The sequence below is a fragment of the Callionymus lyra genome, chromosome 15 (assembly GCF_982586985.1).
Source record: "Callionymus lyra chromosome 15, fCalLyr1.hap1.1, whole genome shotgun sequence".
Lineage (NCBI taxonomy): Eukaryota > Metazoa > Chordata > Actinopteri > Syngnathiformes > Callionymidae > Callionymus > Callionymus lyra.
In genome coordinates this window covers 11,595,693-11,615,863 of record NC_141832.1, presented here as the reverse complement: position 1 = coordinate 11,615,863, position 20,171 = coordinate 11,595,693, and the positions used below count along the sequence as shown (strand labels likewise).

At 40.6% G+C, this 20,171-nt stretch overlaps 1 protein-coding gene across 2 annotated transcripts in view; it reads right to left on the bottom strand.

The window, feature by feature from the left end:
• Positions 1-20,171, bottom strand: part of pde4a (phosphodiesterase 4A, cAMP-specific) — an 81,260-nt gene that overhangs the window by 2,608 nt on the left and 58,481 nt on the right. For both annotated transcript variants that reach the window (XM_087809759.1, XM_087809760.1), the window contains exons 4-15: positions 20,070-20,140; positions 19,396-19,445; positions 17,874-17,986; positions 10,528-10,621; positions 10,282-10,445; positions 10,116-10,214; positions 9,883-10,047; positions 9,713-9,812; positions 8,477-8,631; positions 2,717-2,839; positions 2,475-2,657; positions 1-653 (exon numbers count right to left, since the gene is read on the bottom strand). The exon at positions 1-653 is cut by the window's left edge and continues 2,608 nt beyond it. In XM_087809759.1, coding sequence (XP_087665885.1) covers positions 180-653; positions 2,475-2,657; positions 2,717-2,839; positions 8,477-8,631; positions 9,713-9,812; positions 9,883-10,047; positions 10,116-10,214; positions 10,282-10,445; positions 10,528-10,621; positions 17,874-17,986; positions 19,396-19,445; positions 20,070-20,140 — 1,791 coding nt within the window. In that variant the 3' untranslated portion in view covers positions 1-179. The remainder of the gene's footprint in view (positions 654-2,474; positions 2,658-2,716; positions 2,840-8,476; positions 8,632-9,712; positions 9,813-9,882; positions 10,048-10,115; positions 10,215-10,281; positions 10,446-10,527; positions 10,622-17,873; positions 17,987-19,395; positions 19,446-20,069; positions 20,141-20,171) is intronic.

Here is a 20,171-nt window from a genome sequence, read left to right as displayed (position 1 = left end):
CCACGACTCCGAATCTACAGTTGCTGTGTATTTAACTTCTCTTTAAGCATCATTTATTCCCTTTTTTTTTTTTTTTGTTGTTGAAAAATATACTCAAAGGTCTGTATTGTCATTGCAGTCTTGGTTGTGACCATAAAAACACGATGAGGATCATGTGTGCAAGGGAGGATGGAGATACTTCATGTGTCTTCAGCTTGTGAAGAAGAATCCTCCTCCTCCTCTACAGGAGTCGTGTCGGAAAGTCTCTCCTTCTCGCTCCTCGCCTCCGATTTCAACTCCTCCTCCTCCGCCTCCTCTTCCTCCATCGCGACCTCGTCCTCCTCCTCCTCGATGATGTCCTCGTTCTCCTCCACCGTTATGTCCTCGTCCTCCTTTTTCTCGTCCTCGTCCTCGTGGTTGGTGGCCTTGTCCGCCCCGTGGTCCTGCTCCAGCTGCGAGGTGTCCTCCAGCGTGAGCTCGAACTTGAACTTGTCCATGCAGACGTTGAGGTCCTTGTCCTGGCAGGAGGGCGGAGGCGACGGGCTCTGCGGGATGGTGCTCTGGTACCAGTCTCGGTTGTCCTCCAGGGTGTCCAGGATGTCCTGCGCGTCCGGGTGCACCAGGTCCCCCCACGTCTCCCACAGCGGGTGGACGATGTAGTCGATGAAGCCCACCTGAGGAAGGGAGAAGGAAGTGAGTCCCGTCGTCAACGCTTTTAATTCATAAATTAGTGTAATTTTACTTAAAAAGTCCGGCTTCTCCTAGTAATACAACAGAGACTTAATAGTTTAGCAACATTTGTACATGTTTTTGAGCGCTGTGTACAACAAAAGAACGCAAGAAAAAAAACATAAGTTAAAACAGAGTTAAAATAAGACTTACAATGTAAATTGCATTTTTTTTTTTAAAAAGGAGGATTTTAAGTTCCTCTTATAATACGCAAAATACGGTAATACGATTGTATGTTATGTTGGCTATGATTTAGTAAAAAATCGATTTTTGAAAAAGAAAACGCAAGTGCGCCTTATAATCCCCTAAATACGGTAAATAAAGTTCTGCGATGTATCTGTTATATTTGGCTATGATTTAGTACCTATTTGAAGTGGGTCTACAAGAATAAAATAGTTTTTGTCTGATAACTATTGGAAGGGCTTGATAAGGTTTAAATTGAATCTGGTGTCGCATGACTCTCGACGAAGTCGTAGCTGTTTTCATTTGTTGTCAAAATTTGATAAAAAAAATCAGCTCTAAAAGCTCTCAAGTGTATCCTCTCGTCCTTAGTCATCGCCCGGATCTCGCTGGATTTAATTGTGGATTGTTAAAATATCTGAAAAAAAAACAACGTTTTAATTCATAAATTAGTGTAATTTTAATTAAAAAGTCCGGCTTCTCGTAGTAATACGACAGAGACCAAGTAGTTTACCAACATTTGTACATTTTTTTGAGCACTGTGTACAACAAAAGAACGCAAGTAAAACCAGAATTAAAACATAAGACTTAAAATGTAAATTGTAGATTTTTTTTTTAAAAATGAAGGATTTTAAGTTCGCCTTATAATACGCAAAATACGGTAATAAGATGTATGTTATGTTGGCTATGATTTAGTACCTATTTGAAGTGGGTCTACGAGAATAAAATAGTTTTTGTCTAATTACTATTGGAAGGGCTTGAAAGTAAGAAAGTAAGTAAGTCATTTTTATTTATATAGCGCTTTTCCAGACCAGGGTCACAAAGTGCTTAAACAATCAAAACAATATTCAATAAAGTATATATTTTAAAGATCAAGATAAAACTGATAACACAACAGGAGTTCCAGAAAATCAAGGAAAAGCCTGAACAAATAAAAACGTCTTTCTTGTTTCTTAAAGGAATTAGAATTAAGGATTAAATAGGAGGTGTTTGAATCGAGACAGAACCCTCTAGTGGTTACGAAGCGCAACTGCGATAAAAGAGATGTTATATCAGACATCATGAATGTCGTGTAACCAGTAGAAGCTTTTATTTAAAAGCTTACTTACTTACTTACTGTTTTCATTTTGTGTTCAAAATTTGATTAAAAAAAATCAGCTTTAAAAGCTCTTCAACTGTATCCTCTCGTCCTTAGTCATCGCCTGGATCTCGCTGGATTTAATTGACCCTTTAGCTTTAATGACTGCTGCCATCTATCGGCTGGAAGTTTAATTGCAACACAAAAAAATAATAAATCCCCTAAATATTTCCATGTTAATTGTAGATCAATATTTTATTTTATATGTATTTAATTGAAATATAAACTATAAAAATAAAAAAATCAACACAGTTGTTGAATAGTACGGTGGGAAAAAAGATATCACAATGTATAGATAAATTGATACTTTTCCGAGCCAAGACTCCCTGTAAGTCCGCATTAATAATGTAGAAACCGCTGCGATCGGAGACGAGCGACAGAATCGTTCTCTCGGCCCACCGACGGCGCCGAACAAGACGTGCGGCGGCGTGTAGCGCTGACTCATCACCTGACTCTTTTCCACGGACGCCGTGTGTTTGTCGCACATCGGGCTGATCTCCATGCCTCGCTCTCGCTCCTTGTCTCCCTGCCGGAAGAATTCCTCCATGATCCTCTCCGTCCACTGCCGGTACACGGCCAGAGGCTTGGTGGGGTTGCTGAGGTCGGCACAGTGCACCATGTTCCTCAACACCTGCGTGACGAAACTCACATTTATGACGACCACTCAAGAGTGTTTTTCTGTCTCCTCACCTGTATCCGATCGGTGTAGTGGTCAAGAAGCAGGACTCCTGAACTCGTCACCTTTTTGGTTTCTACCATGGTCTTGAGGTCCGCCAGCAAACTCATATGTTTGGACATGTCTGTCGCCAGAACCTGCGAGTGCCATTGAAATAGTTACATGAGCAGTTTTTAGAACAACTTTATTACACAGTAATACAGTGGAATGAAATGGAGAAGGATTGTATTTATATGTATTTATGTATTTATTGATATGTATTTATGGAAGCCAGGGAGGTCGTACACCTTGACCCAGAGACAACACAAGGGATACCTCAAACACATTTTTTTCCGGGCCACCTTGACCCAAAGTTAATAGGGGTTATCTTCCTTTATCTCTGACAAGGGTTAATTGACGCTGTGTTGTTTCAAAATACTGGCAGCTAACTGGCGACTCTTAACACTCGTGTTATCTCAGGGTCAAGGTGACGCAAAAGCCCGAAAACAATGTGTTTTTGGTATACCTTGTGTTATCTCAGGGTCAAGGTGACCCAAAGGCCCGAAAACGATGTGTTTTTGGTATACCTTGTGTTATCTCAGGGTCAAGGTGACCCAAAGGCCCGAAAACGATGTGTTTTTGGTATACCTTGTGTTATCTCAGGGTCAAGGTGACCCAAAAGCCCGAAAACAATGTGTCTGTGGTATCCCTTGTGTTATCTCAGGGTCAAGGTGACCCAAAGGCCCGAAAACGATGTGTTTTTGGTATACCTTGTGTTATCTCAGGGTCACAGGTGACCCAAAGGCCCGAAAACGATGTGTTTTTGGTATACCTTGTGTTATCTCAGGGTCAAGGTGACCCAAAAGCCCGAAAACAATGTGTCTGTGGTATCCCTTGTGTTATCTCAGGGTCAAGGTGACCCAAAGGCCCGAAAACGATGTGTTTTTGGTATACCTTGTGTTATCTCAGGGTCAAGGTGACCCAAAAGCCCGAAAACAATATGTTTGTGGTATCCCTTGTGTTATCTCAGGGTCAAGGTGACCCGAAGGCCCGAAAACAATGTGTTTGTGGTATCCCTTGTGTTATCTCAGGGTCAAGGTGACCTGAAAGCCCGAAAACAATGTTTTTGTGGTATCCCTTGTGTTATCTTAGGGTCAAGGTGACCCAAAGGCCCGAAAACAATGTGTTTGTGGTATCCTTTGTGTTATCTCAGGGTCAAGGTGAGCTAAAGGGCCCGAAAACAATGTGTTTGTGGTATCCCTTGTGTTATCTCAGGGTCAAGGTGACGCAAAAGCCCGAAAACAATGTGTTTGTGGTATCCTTTGTGTTATCTCAGGGTCAAGGTGAGCTAAAGGGCCCGAAAACAATGTGTTTGTGGTATCCCTTGTGTTATCTCAGGGTCAAGGTGACGCAAAAGCCCGAAAACAATGTGTTTTTGGTATACCTTGTGTTATCTCAGGGTCAAGGTGACCCAAAGGCCCGAAAACGATGTGTTTTTGGTATACCTTGTGTTATCTCAGGGTCAAGGTGACCCAAAGGCCCGAAAACGATGTGTTTTTGGTATACCTTGTGTTATCTCAGGGTCAAGGTGACCCAAAAGCCCGAAAACAATGTGTCTGTGGTATCCCTTGTGTTATCTCAGGGTCAAGGTGACCCAAAGGCCCGAAAACGATGTGTTTTTGGTATACCTTGTGTTATCTCAGGGTCAAGGTGACCCAAAAGCCCGAAAACAATATGTTTGTGGTATCCCTTGTGTTATCTCAGGGTCAAGGTGACCCGAAGGCCCGAAAACAATGTGTTTGTGGTATCCCTTGTGTTATCTCAGGGTCAAGGTGACCTGAAAGCCCGAAAACAATGTTTTTGTGGTATCCCTTGTGTTATCTTAGGGTCAAGGTGACCCAAAGGCCCGAAAACAATGTGTTTGTGGTATCCTTTGTGTTATCTCAGGGTCAAGGTGAGCTAAAGGGCCCGAAAACAATGTGTTTGTGGTATCCCTTGTGTTATCTCAGGGTCAAGGTGACGCAAAAGCCCGAAAACAATGTGTTTGTGGTATCCTTTGTGTTATCTCAGGGTCAAGGTGAGCTAAAGGGCCCGAAAACAATGTGTTTGTGGTATCCCTTGTGTTATCTCAGGGTCAAGGTGACGCAAAAGCCCGAAAACAATGTGTTTGTGGTATCCCTTGTGTTATCTCAGGGTCAAGGTGACGATAAAGCCTGAAAACAATATGTTTGGGGTATCCCTTGTGTTATCTCAGGGTCAAGGTGACGCAAAAGCCCGAAAACAATGTGTTTGTGGTATCCCTTGTGTTATCTCAGGGTCAAGGTGACGCAAAAGCCCGAAAACAATGTGTTTGTGGTATCCCTTGTGTTATCTCAGGGTCAAGGTGACGCAAAAGCCCGAAAACAATATGTTTGTGGTATCCCTTATGTTATCTCAGGATCAAGGTGACCCAAAAGCCTGAAAACAATGTGTTTGTGGTATCCCTTTCGTTATCTCAGGGTCAAGGTGACCCAAAAGCCCGAAAACAATGTGTTTGTGTTCCCTTGTGTTATCTCAGGGTCAAGGTGACCCAAAAGCCCGAAAACAATGTGTCTGTGGTATCCCTTGTGTTATCTCAGGGTCAAGGTGACCCAAAAACCTGAAAACAATGTGTCTGTGGTATCCCTTGTGTTATCTCAGGGTCAAGGTGACCCAAAAGCCTGTAAACAATGTGTTTGTGGTATCCCTTGTGTTATCTCAGGGTCAAGGTGACCCAAAAGCCTGTAAACAATGTGTTTGTGGTATCCCTTGTGTTATCTCAGGGTCAAGGTGACCCAAAAGCCTGTAAACAATGTGTTTGTGGTATCCCTTTCGTTATCTCAGGGTCAAGGTGACCCAAAAGCCTGTAAACAATGTGTTTGTGGTATCCCTTGTGTTATCTAAGGGTCAAGGTGACCCAAAAGCCTGTAAACAATGTGTTTGTGGTATCCCTTTCGTTATCTCAGGGTCAAGGTGACCCAAAAGCCTGTAAACAATGTGTTTGTGGTATCCCTTGTGTTATCTCAGGGTCAAGGTGACCCAAAAGCCTGTAAACAATGTGTTTGTGGTATCCCTTGTGTTATCTCAGGGTCAAGGTGACCCAAAAGCCCGAAAACAATATGTTTGTGGTATCCCTTGTGTTATCTCAGGGTCAAGGTGACCCAAAGGCCCGAAAACAATGTGTTTGTAGTATCCCTTGTGTTATCTCAGGGTCAAGGTGACCCAAAGGGCCCGAAAACAATGTGTTTGTGGTATCCCTTGTATTATCTCAGGGTCAAGGTGACGCAAAAGCCCGAAAACAATGTGTTTGTGGTATCCCTTGTGTTATCTCAGGGTCAAGGTGACGATAAAGCCCGAAAACAATATGTTTGTGGTATCCCTTGTGTTATCTCAGGGTCAAGGTGACGCAAAAGCCCGAAAACAATGTGTTTGTGGTATCCCTTGTGTTATCTCAGGGTCAAGGTGACGCAAAAGCCCGAAAACAATATGTTTGTGGTATCCCTTATGTTATCTCAGGATCAAGGTGACCCAAAAGCCTGAAAACAATGTGTTTGTGGTATCCCTTTCGTTATCTCAGGGTCAAGGTGACCCAAAAGCCCGAAAACAATGTGTTTGTGTTCCCTTGTGTTATCTCAGGGTCAAGGTGACCCAAAAGCCCGAAAACAATGTGTCTGTGGTATCCCTTGTGTTATCTCAGGGTCAAGGTGACCCAAAAACCTGAAAACAATGTGTCTGTGGTATCCCTTGTGTTATCTCAGGGTCAAGGTGACCCAAAAGCCTGTAAACAATGTGTTTGTGGTATCCCTTGTGTTATCTCAGGGTCAAGGTGACCCAAAAGCCTGTAAACAATGTGTTTGTGGTATCCCTTGTGTTATCTCAGGGTCAAGGTGACCCAAAAGCCTGTAAACAATGTGTTTGTGGTATCCCTTGTGTTATCTCAGGGTCAAGGTGACCCAGAAGCCTGTAAACAATGTGTTTGTGGTATCCCTTGTGTTATCTCAGGGTCAAGGTGACCCAAAAGCCTGTAAACAATGTGTTTGTGGTATCCCTTGTGTTATCTCAGGGTCAAGGTGACCCAAAAGCCTGTAAACAATGTGTTTGTGGTATCCCTTTCGTTATCTCAGGGTCAAGGTGACCCAAAAGCCTGTAAACAATGTGTTTGTGGTATCCCTTGTGTTATCTCAGGGTCAAGGTGACCCAAAAGCCTGTAAACAATGTGTTTGTGGTATCCCTTGTGTTATCTCAGGGTCAAGGTGACCCAAAAGCCTGTAAACAATGTGTTTGTGGTATCCCTTGTGTTATCTCAGGGTCAAGGTGACCCAAAAGCCTGTAAACAATGTGTTTGTGGTATCCCTTGTGTTATCTCAGGGTCAAGGTGACCCAAAAGCCTGTAAACAATGTGTTTGTGGTATCCCTTGTGTTATCTCAGGGTCAAGGTGACCCAGAAGCCTGTAAACAATGTGTTTGTGGTATCCCTTGTGTTATCTCAGGGTCAAGGTGACCCAAAAGCCTGTAAACAATGTGTTTGTGGTATCCCTTGTGTTATCTCAGGGTCAAGGTGACCCAAAAGCCTGTAAACAATGTGTTTGTGGTATCCCATTCGTTATCTCAGGGTCAAGGTGACCCAAAAGCCTGTAAACAATGTGTTTGTGGTATCCCTTGTGTTATCTCAGGGTCAAGGTGACCCAAAAGCCTGTAAACAATGTGTTTGTGGTATCCCTTGTGTTATCTCAGGGTCAAGGTGACCCAAAAGCCTGTAAACAATGTGTTTGTGGTATCCCTTGTGTTATCTCAGGGTCAAGGTGACCCAAAAGCCTGTAAACAATGTGTTTGTGGTATCCCTTGTGTTATCTCAGGGTCAAGGTGACCCAAAAGCCTGTAAACAATGTGTTTGTGGTATCCAAACAACCTCCACCACAGCATATGTATTTATGATAACCAGGGAGGTCATTCACCATGACCCAGAGACAACACAAGGGATTCCTCAAACACATTTGTTAAGCTTTTTTGTTTTTTCAAGTTTTTTCAGATTCTAGGAATTCCAATAAAGCAAAATGGCACTTTGATCATGTTTTTTTTTCGTAGATTAATTGCCATGTGGACTGTGGGGTGATTTCCTACGACCCTCTATTTGATGTTGAAGTTCAGCATGTGTGTTCAGAATGTTGGTCACAGGCTGTAAATGGCCCAATAGACCCTTTTCTATAAAACACTTTCGGCTGAAAGTTTGGAAGTATCTTGTTAAAAATGTTATTTTTTTAAACATACATTTGCTGAAGGTCGTCCGATTTTTGATGACTCAACACGCAAGAATTGAAATGAAAAAAAACATACAAATCTACTCAAATAATACCTTAGAATTTACATCATTAAGGAGTATTTAATAGAAGTGAAACAATAACTGTAGCTTTTTGAATAACAAAATGTGTGTTAAAATGTCATTGTCAATATAAATATTCACTTGTTAGTCAGTTTTATCAAGAATTTAGTTTAGAAAGTATTTTATACATAAGCTGCAACATATTCTAACACATTTTTTATCAATTTCATTGGATGCACTTGATACTGTAAAGATGTTTCTTTAAATAAAAATATAATTTCTTATATTAAAATTGTTATCAGTTGTCACTTTAGACATGTTGATATCAATCATCAGGTGGAGGTTAAGACAACAAATGAGTTTCATAAAAGCAGTAAATAAAGGCGAAGAGAAGAGGAAAAAAAAAGTGTTGCACAAGGAAAGGGAGGATGAGAGCAAATAAAAAGGTCAAACTCACCATGTCAATGACAAGTTTTCTCAGACTTTGTCTCTGCCTCTTGCTGAGGTTCTGAAAGATGTCACAGTTGTCCTCATGAAGCAGCTTGAAGCCCACAGCCAGGTGATGGTTCTCCAGCACAGACTCGTCGTTGTACATCAGAGCCAGTTCTGAGTCTGCAGCAGACGGATCCCAGTGTTTTAGTCACATTTGACTCGTGAACGTCCTAATCCTAGCTATCTGGAGTCCACCTTGTGCACGTTCAGTCATCTAAAGATCCCATTGAGAGTTGACAAAACCACGGGGAAACAGCCTTCCTTCTGACCTACATTTGAAGCTTCTAAACATAAAGCAACCTTTGATCGATCAAACTGCTGCCTTCTGGGTAAAATGTGTAATATAATAAGTATTAAATAGGATTAAAACAATTTATTGAAGTGTTTTCAGTTACATAACACATTTCATTGTAAATATATATATTTTAAAAATCACTTTCTTGTCACTTTTAGCTAGAATTCCACAATTCTAGAAAGTCCTTTATAGATACAGCATTCAGAAACATATTGATTCAAAATTATTTTTCACAAATTTAATACATTTCATTATAGAAAGTGTTCCCTTTATACTTCGACGTTTGTTTCTTTAAATATGAGTATAGTTTTGTATGCAAAAATATGATTTATAAAGTAGATAGAATCATTACATTCTGCCAACTGTAAAAATAATATATATATAAACAAATAAAGGAAATAATACACGTTAGGAATATTTTATACTAAACTTAAATGACGACTTAATATATTATATCTAGAATATAAGAATATAATCTGTCCGATTATGTGACTGTTGTTAGGGGCCATCAGGCCAAAGGAAAAAGAGATGACTAAAGAGAGCTTGTTTAAAATGGAAAAAAATCAAAATGCATAATTTAATTTCCATAAATCAAATAATTAGTAAATTAAACATAATAGAAAACCATTTTTTTGTGTGTGTTATATTTCATTTTTTATATACATTTAATTAAAAAATATAGTCGTAGTTTATTTTGAGAAGAAAATACGAACAAATAGGGCAAATAAAAGAAAAAAAGAAGATAAAAAAAACCCTCTTGGATCTTTAACAAGTTGTTGAACTATTGAGCAAAAAATATCATAAAATAGCCATTAGTTAGTTGTATTGAGACCTCCTGAGGGCCACACACTAGGGCCCAGGTCACCTCTAACAAATCTGTTGATTCTTAAACCAGTTTTAACTCACTTGTGTTGATGAGGAACTGGTTGGAGACCCCCGGGTGGTCCACATCGTGTATGGCAGCAGCAAATAAAGCAGCTAGTATTTCCAGATCCGTGAACACAGCCTGTCGAAGAGGAAGGCACGACATCAAAGTCGACCGAGACCGAGATAAAAAAAAAGGGGGGGGGACTCACATCGAGAGCCGGTGAAGATAGCAGAACATGCGTTGACTGCGTGACATCGGCAGCGTGGAGGCTGTTGTGGTAGGCCACGTTGGCATGGTAGTGATCTTCTAGGGTCATCACGTAGGTGACAAACGTATCCACAGGGATGCGGAAGGTTTTCAGGAGGTCTCTTTCCTGTGGCGGGGGGGAAACAACCGTTGCTCACACGGGACGGCGATAGCTTCGAAAACCACGAGCCTCACCTGAAAGATGGCGAACATAATGCAGCTCAGGGGTCGGTTGTTGGAGAACTCTGCCACACGAAAGATATTAAGGCCCCACTTGTTTAGGTCGTCCAGCTCCTGAGGGGGAAAAGAAACACCCGTCAGAGTCCATGTTGATCTGTAGATTGAATCCCGGCATCATTACCCTGGATAGTGAATCCTCATGTTCCGTCTTCACGCCGAAGCGAGGCATGGTGGAGTGGGAAAGGCTGGAACTGTGCGTGAGCTTTTTCACGCCGCTGATGTGACACATGGGCTTTTCCCTCTCCCGCAAGGTGGGCGACGGGATCTCCACCTCGTTCTGCTTATCTGCAGGGCCGAGCAGCAAAACCCGAGGATCGGTCAGAATTTGATCTTTCAAAGAGTGAATAAAACGGCTGCTCGTATTTACCTAAAAAGGTGGTGGAAATGTACTCTGACACCTGATTCCCTGAGCGGCTCATCTCTGACAAATGGGACAGCTCTCGGTTCAACATCCTCTTGAACTGTGGGGACAAAACAACGTTACTTTCGTTCAAAAAAAGGTTCTCATCATCTGTAAAAAGCAACATACGGAACCACTTGTTATTTTCTTTGAATCGCAGCTATTTAATTTCTCGCTTATATTTAACTGTTTAACAACTATTGGTGCTTTTATTTCAACTAGAGCTGCTAGTTAAAAAAAGCACAGAGATAGCGAATACCTCTGCCAAGGAGTCATGACTTCATAAAAACATGGCATACAATCAACTTCCAAGAGTCAAGATTATTTAAGGCTTGCGGCACTTTTAAGGTTAGAATTAATAGTGTCATAAAACAATGTTGACTGAACCACACTTGCATGAAAGAGGAGATATATTTAATTCATCAAGTGGTATAAAGAGTAAACAGGGAACCTGATGTTTAAAACGCTACTCAAATTGTTCTAATTCGTCAATTCTAATTCTAATTACTAATTATGAAAAGCATTATTCCTGTAATATTTATTGTTTTGGCTTTTTGAAAGAATTGCAAGCAAATCAAAATCACTCAGATTCAACAGGGAATATGATCATAATTTGTACTGTATATTGAATTTTTATTCGTTGAGGCTCAAAATATGACCCCAAGACCTAGAGTTTAAATCATGTGTTTTTATCCTCTTTGCAATATTAAAAATTACTTAAAATACTGTGTGAAATATTATTCTCCTTTGCATCGGGGAATTTATTTTCTCGATCAAAACACATTTTTAATTTTAGAACATACATTTTTAAATGGCATCAAGTCATTTTATCCCATAATTGAATAATACATATTAATTAAGAGGCACTAGGCAAACTTTTCTATTTTTACACTTACAAATTTGTACACAAAATACTTTTAAGCATAAAAATACGAGATTTATCAGAGCATTTTAGCATTTTAAAACTCCAAAGACTATTTGTTTGCCTTTTATTTGCAGTTTTTTACTTTCATTTTATTTATTTTTTTCTTCTCCAGTTACATCTTAGAATTGCAACCACTTATATATATATATATATATATATATATACTGTATATATATATATATATATATATATATATATATATATATATTTATATTCATATTATGTATATATTTGTCATAATTTATATTATTTTTTAAATTTAATTTATTAATTAAATGATCAATTTATTTATTTATTATTTATTTTATTTAGAATTGTTTTGCATGTAACAACGTAGCACAACAAAAACTGATTCCGATGATGATGACATTTCAAATTCCAATTTCCACCTTAAACTCATTGTCAATCTCATGAACTCGATATAATGAATAAAAAAACACAGAAAAAAACGCCGACCACCTCACAACGTCGACCCCTCGGGCCGTTATCTCCACGAAAAAACACACAATGTCATCGGGACGAGAGCGTTCAGTCTGCGTCCTACTGACTGATCTTCACTCATAACAATCTCCTAAGCAACCGGAGCGGTTGCCGTGGAAACTGCCTCCACACAGTCAGTCAGTCAGTCTCGCTGCGAGCGAGTGTGTGTGTGTGTGTGTGTGTGGTGGCTGTTTGGTGACAATCTGTAGGAGTAGGCAGGTGTCTCTGACCGTTACCAAGGTCGCCCTCCCTCCATCCCTCCATCCCTCCATCCCTCCCATTGTTGCTCTCCTCCCTCTCTTATCTCGTTCTATTCCCTTCTTCCCCTCTGTTGTCATCGACATCCTAGGCAACCAGCCTTCCTTTCTCACATGGCGTTACACATGAGAGCCCTTTTTCTTTTTTTTTTTTTGTCTCCATCCCTCATATGAGCTACAATCTGCCGAAGCCAATGGCTGCTCACGTAGTACCAGCTGTCAGGCTGGATCAGACATCAAGGGCCAGTCGGGCCCAGTGGCACACATTGGCAGCCCCTGAACCCCGCTTTTTTTTTTTTTCTCTCCACTCTTGTTTGGCGTGTGCGTCTCTCACTCTGTGTTATCTCACTGATGTGGTATTGCTGAGTCATAGCTGCCAACCAACACTTTGTACCGGTACCAATGCCAGAGCAAAAAAAAGAAAAAAACGCTTCCCTTTGAAACGTCATTACAAACACGGAGGATGAAAACCCACTCGCGTCAGGAACCGTAATTAGGACAACGAACAACATCAATATTCAACAGCTTTGAATATAGAAAAATCTTCCACAACAAGATTTGATGTCGGATCTCATCAGTGTTGCCAGGTGGACATTAGTTCTGATGCTATGATTTGATCATGTAAATGTAACATATGAGACACGTGATCACATGCCAGAGAAAAAACGAGAGAAATCAGTGTCAATGCCATCGGAATATAATTTTATTGAAATGCTATTGTTTTTCAAAGCCTTTTTAATTCTTATTTTTTAATAATTTAATTAAATTATTTCCATATTTAAAGACCAAATTTATGATTTAATAATGAATTACGTTAACATTTTTAAATTCAATTTAAAAGACTAAGAATAAAAAAAAAGAAAATAATTTAGAATATATATTTTTTAATTATTGGAATTAAAATATCGGAAAAAAAAAATCACACATCTTTCGAAAAAAGTTTTACTATACAAACTATTTAACTCAATAAAACACATTGTGTTATCAGTTTTATCTTGATCTTTAAAGTATATACTTTATTGAATATTGTTTTGATTGTTTAAGCGCTTTGTGACCCTGGTCTAGAAAAGCGCTATACAAATAAAAATTACTTATTTACTTACTTAATTACATTCAACCTTTCAATATTTAAACCTATCAAATTCAAGTATTAAAAAATAATAACTAAATGCTAAAACTTTTCAATAAAAATAAGAAAAGTTTCAACGTTTGAAATGTTGAATTCAACCATAAAATATAGCAAACCACGCAGTTTTTGAACATTTTTAGATCATTTTCATCTTTGTCTGGTAAAAAACAAGTGGAATATTTGATTTCCGTGTGTATCTGCTAGCAAACAGTAAATCTATGAGTTTAAACTCATGTGACTAAGCCATATATATATAAATGTTCTCTTGCTATTTTGACAAATTGACATCATTTTAAGTCTCTGATACAGCAATTGGACAATTCCTTTCTGGCAACACAAACAAATAAAAACCAGCAGGTCTACATGTGAGAAAGCATAGAAACCACGAGCAAATAAATCTGTAATAGCTCATTCGTTTTTTAAAACAATCTCAATAGCAAGTAGCCCGACTCTTTCAAGTGTGTTTTGAGAACCGCCTGAGGATGTGGAGTACAGCGAGGCAACAGAAGTGGGACGCAGGTGGAGGAGGGAAATAAATGCTCTGCAATGATATACAGAATATGCTCCCCTAATAAGACCCCTGAGAACATGACCAAATGACTTAAAAGATAGTCGATGCTTTGTTGTTTGACAGATGTAGATTAGATTCCTAACTTAATTCCCTTTTTTTTCTCACAAAAACTAACCTGTAGATGTTCAACTTATCTCTACACAACACCCCGAGACGAAGGCCGTCTGGTCCGGATCAACTACAGTCACGAAACCATGCAGCTTGTGATGCTATCGTGATAACGTCTGCACAGGTGAGAGTATAAACACAAAGCACAATTCCAAGATGGCCGCCACCAGGGCCCTTTTAAGAGTGCTCCTGAGGTCCTACCTGGCCCCACCAGCCGATGAGCCAGGGTCTCGAGCAGGTCTCGCAGAACAGGTCCACGAAGGGCGTCCTCCGCTCGGCCGCCGTGCCGCCGCCCTCCAGGACGCCGCCCGTGGCCGAGCCCAGGTCCAGCTCTGCCCCGGCCCTCCCCTGCAGGGGGCTGTAGCTGGAGGAGCGGGGCAGCCGGTAACCTCCTGGCACGGGCGAGGGGCAGGGGGACGGCGTGGGGTCAATCGCCTCCACCACACCCATGTTGAGGTTGGGGTCTCCGGGTCGGTGGCACAGGCAGGAGGTGCGGTAGTGGAGGGAGGTGGGAGCACTGCAGGCGCCCCATTGGCATGAGGCCGTGGTCAGGGTGCGAGGGGAGAGGTCACAGCCGGTCACGCCAGGACACTCCAGAGTGAAGGCTGCCCCCCAAGTGGGAGCGAGAGGAGCGGGGGGTAAGGGGGGCGAGGGAAGGGGGGTCGCTGGCTCGGACTGTTCTTGCCTACATGCAGCAACCCAGAGCAGGCCACCCGGTCAGTCCAGAGTACGACTCCAGCCTCGGTGCGGGGTCCGGAGAGATGGTTTTCCCCCCCCCTTGATGTGGCAGACCAGGAGACCCCTGGACCTGATAGCCGTGGAGACTACATCTCAGCCCTTGAGGTGAAGAGATTGACCCAACAAAAAAAAAAAAAAACGGAGGTCTCTACAGAGCGGATAGAATCCGGGGGGGGGAAAGACTGAGGAAAAGATGGAGGAAGGAACCGACTGAAGGGCACGGAGACGAGTCGATGGTGAGGGATGCGAGGACGGAATTAAATGACGGAGGCAGAGGAGAGGAAGGTGACGAAAGTGTGACAGGACGGAGGTGAAAGGGACGACAACATCAGGGGAGAGACGAGAGCGACGTCAGGGATGGAGCGCCGGGGGAGAAGGTGAAGAAGCTCGGCGGGCCCGAAAAGCCCATGCTTTTGGAGAATAAACACCGGAAAAAATCCGTGGTCTGGAGAAAAAACAAAAACAGACTCCTTCTCCCTGCGTAGACCACCCCTCCCCCCACGGTACAGATCCACCACAAGGCCCCCCGGTCCTGGCAGTGGCTCACTTCCCGAGCCAAAACCCCAGCACCAGAGTCCGTCTCTCCCGCTCCTGGTCCAACCCCGGCCAGAGGTATAATCCCGCCGCTGTCCCTCCGGTTCCTCTTGCGCCTCTTCCCTAGGATGCTGTAGACAGCCCTCGCAAGCTAATCAGTGTGTGTGTGTGTGTGTGTGTGTGTGCTCTGATCACAGCCCCCGAGTGCGCATGTGCCGCAAGACAGCATGTACTGTCTGTCGCAAATATGTGTGCGAGCTGAGGGTGTGAGGGAAGGCGAGAGACTGAGTGGGAATATTCATGCGTGCACCTTGGCGTTGGCACGTCGCAGAGGAATTCTTGTGGTTGTGAGGCAGCGTTTTTTTTTTTTTTTCTTTCTCACTACGGTTACCTAGGCGACCGTTCCCATCACATCCCTTTTCAGTTCTTTTCTCCCAGACGCCACACAGAGCGCGCCCTGAGAAATAAGACTCCATAATAAAACAAACAAGAACCATGCCGCTGCCCCTTTAAGACGGAGCACTATTATAGGAGCCTTTATTTCATTGGTCGTCAACCCCGACCACATGGCATCGTGGTCGGGGCGGGAGCCAATGAGAAAAAAGGGGGAGAAAAAGCCTTCTCGTGTTCGGTAGCAACCGGTGTAGCAGCGGAGACATCAGCATCAGGACCGCTTACCCTCCATCAAAGCGCCTCCCCACCCCTTGCATGGCCGTGCACTGGGACAACGGTAATGATTTAAACCGCAGCATCAAGATGGACGTCTCTTGTTTACAAATAAAGAATCGTTAAAATTTTAGCAAAGGTTAATAAAAACAAAGTTATATTCTTACAACAAAAAAAAAAGCAACTGCATAGTCAAAAACTTTTCTTAAACTGCAGCTGTGTTTATTTTTTGATAAATATATAAACAAAAAATACGAATTATATTATTGATTTTATGGTTAGTTATCCTGTACTCAAGTTAGTGTTTTATTTAAATCATCTTTTACCGGGACAATAATAATAATTTTTAACCGCGGCATCAAGATGGACGTCTCTTGTTTACTAATAATTAAAATTTAGCAAAGGTTAATAAAAACAAAGTCCAATTCTTACAAAAAAAACAGCAACTGCATAGTCAAAAACTTTTCTTAAACTGCAGCTGTGTTTATTTTTTAATAAATATATAAACAAAAAAACGAATTATATTATTGATTTTATGGTTAGTTAGCCTGTATTCAAGTTAGTGTTTTATTTAAATCATGTTTTACCGGGACAATAATAATCATTTTTAACCGCGGCATCAAGATGGACGTCTCTTGTTTACTAATAATTAAAATTTAGCAAAGGTTAATAAAAACAAAGTTCAATTCTTACAAAAAAAACAGCAACTGCATAGTCAAAAACTTTTCTTAAACTGCAGCTGTGTTTATTTTTTGATAAATATATTAACAAAAAAAAAGAATTATATTATTGATTTTATGGTTAGTTATCCTGTACTCAAGTTAGTGTTTTATTTCAATCATCTTTTACCGGGACAATAATAATAATTTGTAACCGCAGCATCAAGATGATCGCTGCCAGATTAACAAATAATGCATCAATAAAATGAAAGTAAAGGTTAATGATAACAAAGTAATAGTTGCCAGAGCAAGTCAATAGTTAAGAGAAAACAACTTTTTTTTAAACTGCAACTATGTTCCTTTTAAAATAAGTTTTCACCTTTTTTATTTTACTTTTTGTCGTCGTATATAAAGTATATTTTATTTAACCAAAGTAAGAGGTGATACAACTCGCTAAATAGCAAGAAGCATAGATTTGTTTACAATGGATGGTATTTTTATGTTATTTATCCTGTACTCAAGTTAATGTTCTATTTAAATCACTGTTTACTCGGAAAATAATAATGATTTTTAACCGCAGAAGTGAGATTGAAGCTTCTTGTCAACAAATGGGGACATCAATTAAATATTAATAAAGGTAAATTATAACAACTTAACAAGGCCAGAACTTTAGAGTCACAAGTAATAGTTAAGAGAAATGTTTATTTTATTAACCTTTTTATTGAAATGTTACTTCGTCATCATTCTTTTGGGAATTTAAATTAGATGTAAAACTATAGAAGAAGATCTAAAACTATATTTCTACTTAAGCCTTTATTGGTACTTCTGAGTTAAATTAAGATGATTAAAATGAAAAAAAAAAAAAAATTATAATGCGTTAAGAGTTTGTGTTTTTTATCTACATTATTTTATACGTTTTCAGCAGTTTTCGGCACAGGGTAGAATTAAATGACTTGACCAACAAACACAATAGCTGAGAAAGAACAACAGCTTCTTCTGCACCAAAGTTGACAAATCCTATTAAATGACGAGGATCCAGATGGTAATTCTGAACATTAAAACTGGACCAACTGCATCATATCCAAACCAAGATTCCTAAAGACGTTAATAGTATGATTGATAAATGTTTTAGTGAAAATCAACCTTCCACCTTCAAATCAAATCAGTCATGAATGCAACATTCTTGAGAAGATCTCAAAAGAGAAGGTGGACAACGGTGTGATTGTGGGCACAGACGGGTGCATACCTTGTTGGACGCCATCTCGCTGACGGAGCGGTGTGTCTGGATGGTCTCCAGCTGGTCCAGACACCAGTCCAACTCCTCCAGAGTCTCCCGAGCCATCTGCTGGTATGTTTCCTCTGGTGGGACGGACGCAGAGAGATGTTAATCAAAAACAGAACATTTTTAGATAAACAATGAACGTCTTTGGATCTTACACTTAAGATGATATATCATCAGAATAACCCGAAGGTTCTAGAGAATTTGCATTAGATAAGATACCACAGAGGCTAGTAGTTTCAAACGAAAATACTTTTTTAAACAGAAATAAAAGTAATATTTAATAATAAAAACACTTTTTTTTTCTTGTGGCTAACCTTTTTAATATCTGAAGAACCAATTTAATTGTTTGTATAATGTTTTTGTGCAGCCCTGGAGCTGCTACTTAAGCTTCCTGGTTCCAGTCCGCCGTGTCAGACGATTCCTATTCCTATTTTGGTAAAGTGAACCAGTAAGTGTTCATATGTTTGATCCATGTGGACTCATTTGTTATTTTGTCTGTGTGTTTTATGTCGTGATTGTTCTGATTTATGTTTCTTCTTCGGAGTCTGTCCTTGGCTTTGTTTCATGACCCTCGCCATGACGCGGTTCACCTTATTCTCAGCGTTACAAACAGGGTATTATTTAAACAGCAGATAAATGTCAACACAAACACAATGGTACGCAATACCTTTTACAACACACCCACCTTACTTAGGGTGCCAACAAAACAGCAAGCTCCCATGATACTGCTCTACATTCTTCTCTGGTTGCAACAATACTGTATTTAAATCCCACGTCTTTGTTGCTATATCAGAAGTGATATACAGCTGTTGTTGGCTGGGCGGCAAAGCATTGTAATAGCTGTTCAGGTGGACATTACTTAGAAGGTAATTGAGAGGGATGGCACCTTATATGCAATGTTGAGTTTGCCAAATAAAATGAATGCTGATAAATACTGTATTTATTGTTAATTTCATTTAGTTAAAGAATTTTGTTTAAGGCGGGAGGTGACAAGAAACCCCAGAAATAAACAAGGGACCGCTGTGTTTCCTCCCGGTTCAACTACACCATTTATTTCTCTTTTTCATTGTTTCTTTGTACTTTATCTTTGTGTTCATTTCAATATTGTTGTGTCTGCCTGTTCTCCAGTCAACACACACATTGCTAAGCGACATTATTATTATTATAAGAGTTACCTCCCTCCTTCATAACATCAGTATCCCCACTTCTGTAATAAATCCTTGCTATTACACCTAATAACGGACCACTGGATGAAGCTACTGACCACTGCAGGCGGGAGTTCTCAAGGAAAAGTGTATGTTAGGCTTTGAATCATAATATTAACTTCAGATACTGAATGACTTTTTTGTTAAGAAAATTCCAACATTTTGCCAAAAATAAAAAAGCCAATTCATCAGTTTATTTCGTATACATTTTTATAATATATATTTTTTTAAGAAAGCCTTCTGTGACTGTGATAACAGGTTTGAATTAGTTATGAGCCTACCAGAGAGTGTAGCTTGAGGAACAGTGGGATGGCTTGTCACTGGTGACCTCCTGTGGACAGAAAACATTACTACATCAAAAGGGAAAAGCTGCATGTTGCTGCCCCCTGCTGGGTTCCAGCACACACAAACACACACACACACACACACACACAAAGGTAAGTAAGTTTTACTAATAACAAAAGGTTGCCCGTAATTTATTTGAAGAGATAAATCTTAAATTGTCTAATACAGCAAAATAGATGAAGAACAATCCGATTTTTTTATATTGTTCAAAGAGGGATGCTGTCGGTATCTTGTGGATGGTGTTGCTGCTGCTGCTCTGCTTTATATATCTTATTGACGTGACTCTGGCTGCCGTCCAGAGCTCCCTCAGCTATCCAGAGAAAGAAATAATTTTAGCTTTATTGACCATCTCAGCTGTCTGGCTGCACAGTCAGGGACTCGCATCAAAAGACGCACTCGGTCTCTGCGACCGGCGAGTATTAGCAGGCAAAATTGCATTTGCATTTTCCCCTCGTCTGATGAGCGTTAACTGGCTCATTATGATGGTGAAAGTGTTTCCCCCACGGGAGCATGTAAGAACAGGCATTAGCAAACACACACTGAGAAATAGGCAGGGAATCGTGACGAGAGTAAGTGGAGGGGAAGGGGCGTTTGACAGCATGATACTGACTTGTTAGTGGGTGTTGTGACATTGGCGAGGATGGTGAAGTTGCTTCTTACAGTTCGTAGGCTGGCCAACACCTGAGGGGACGGACAGACAGAGTGGGGGGAA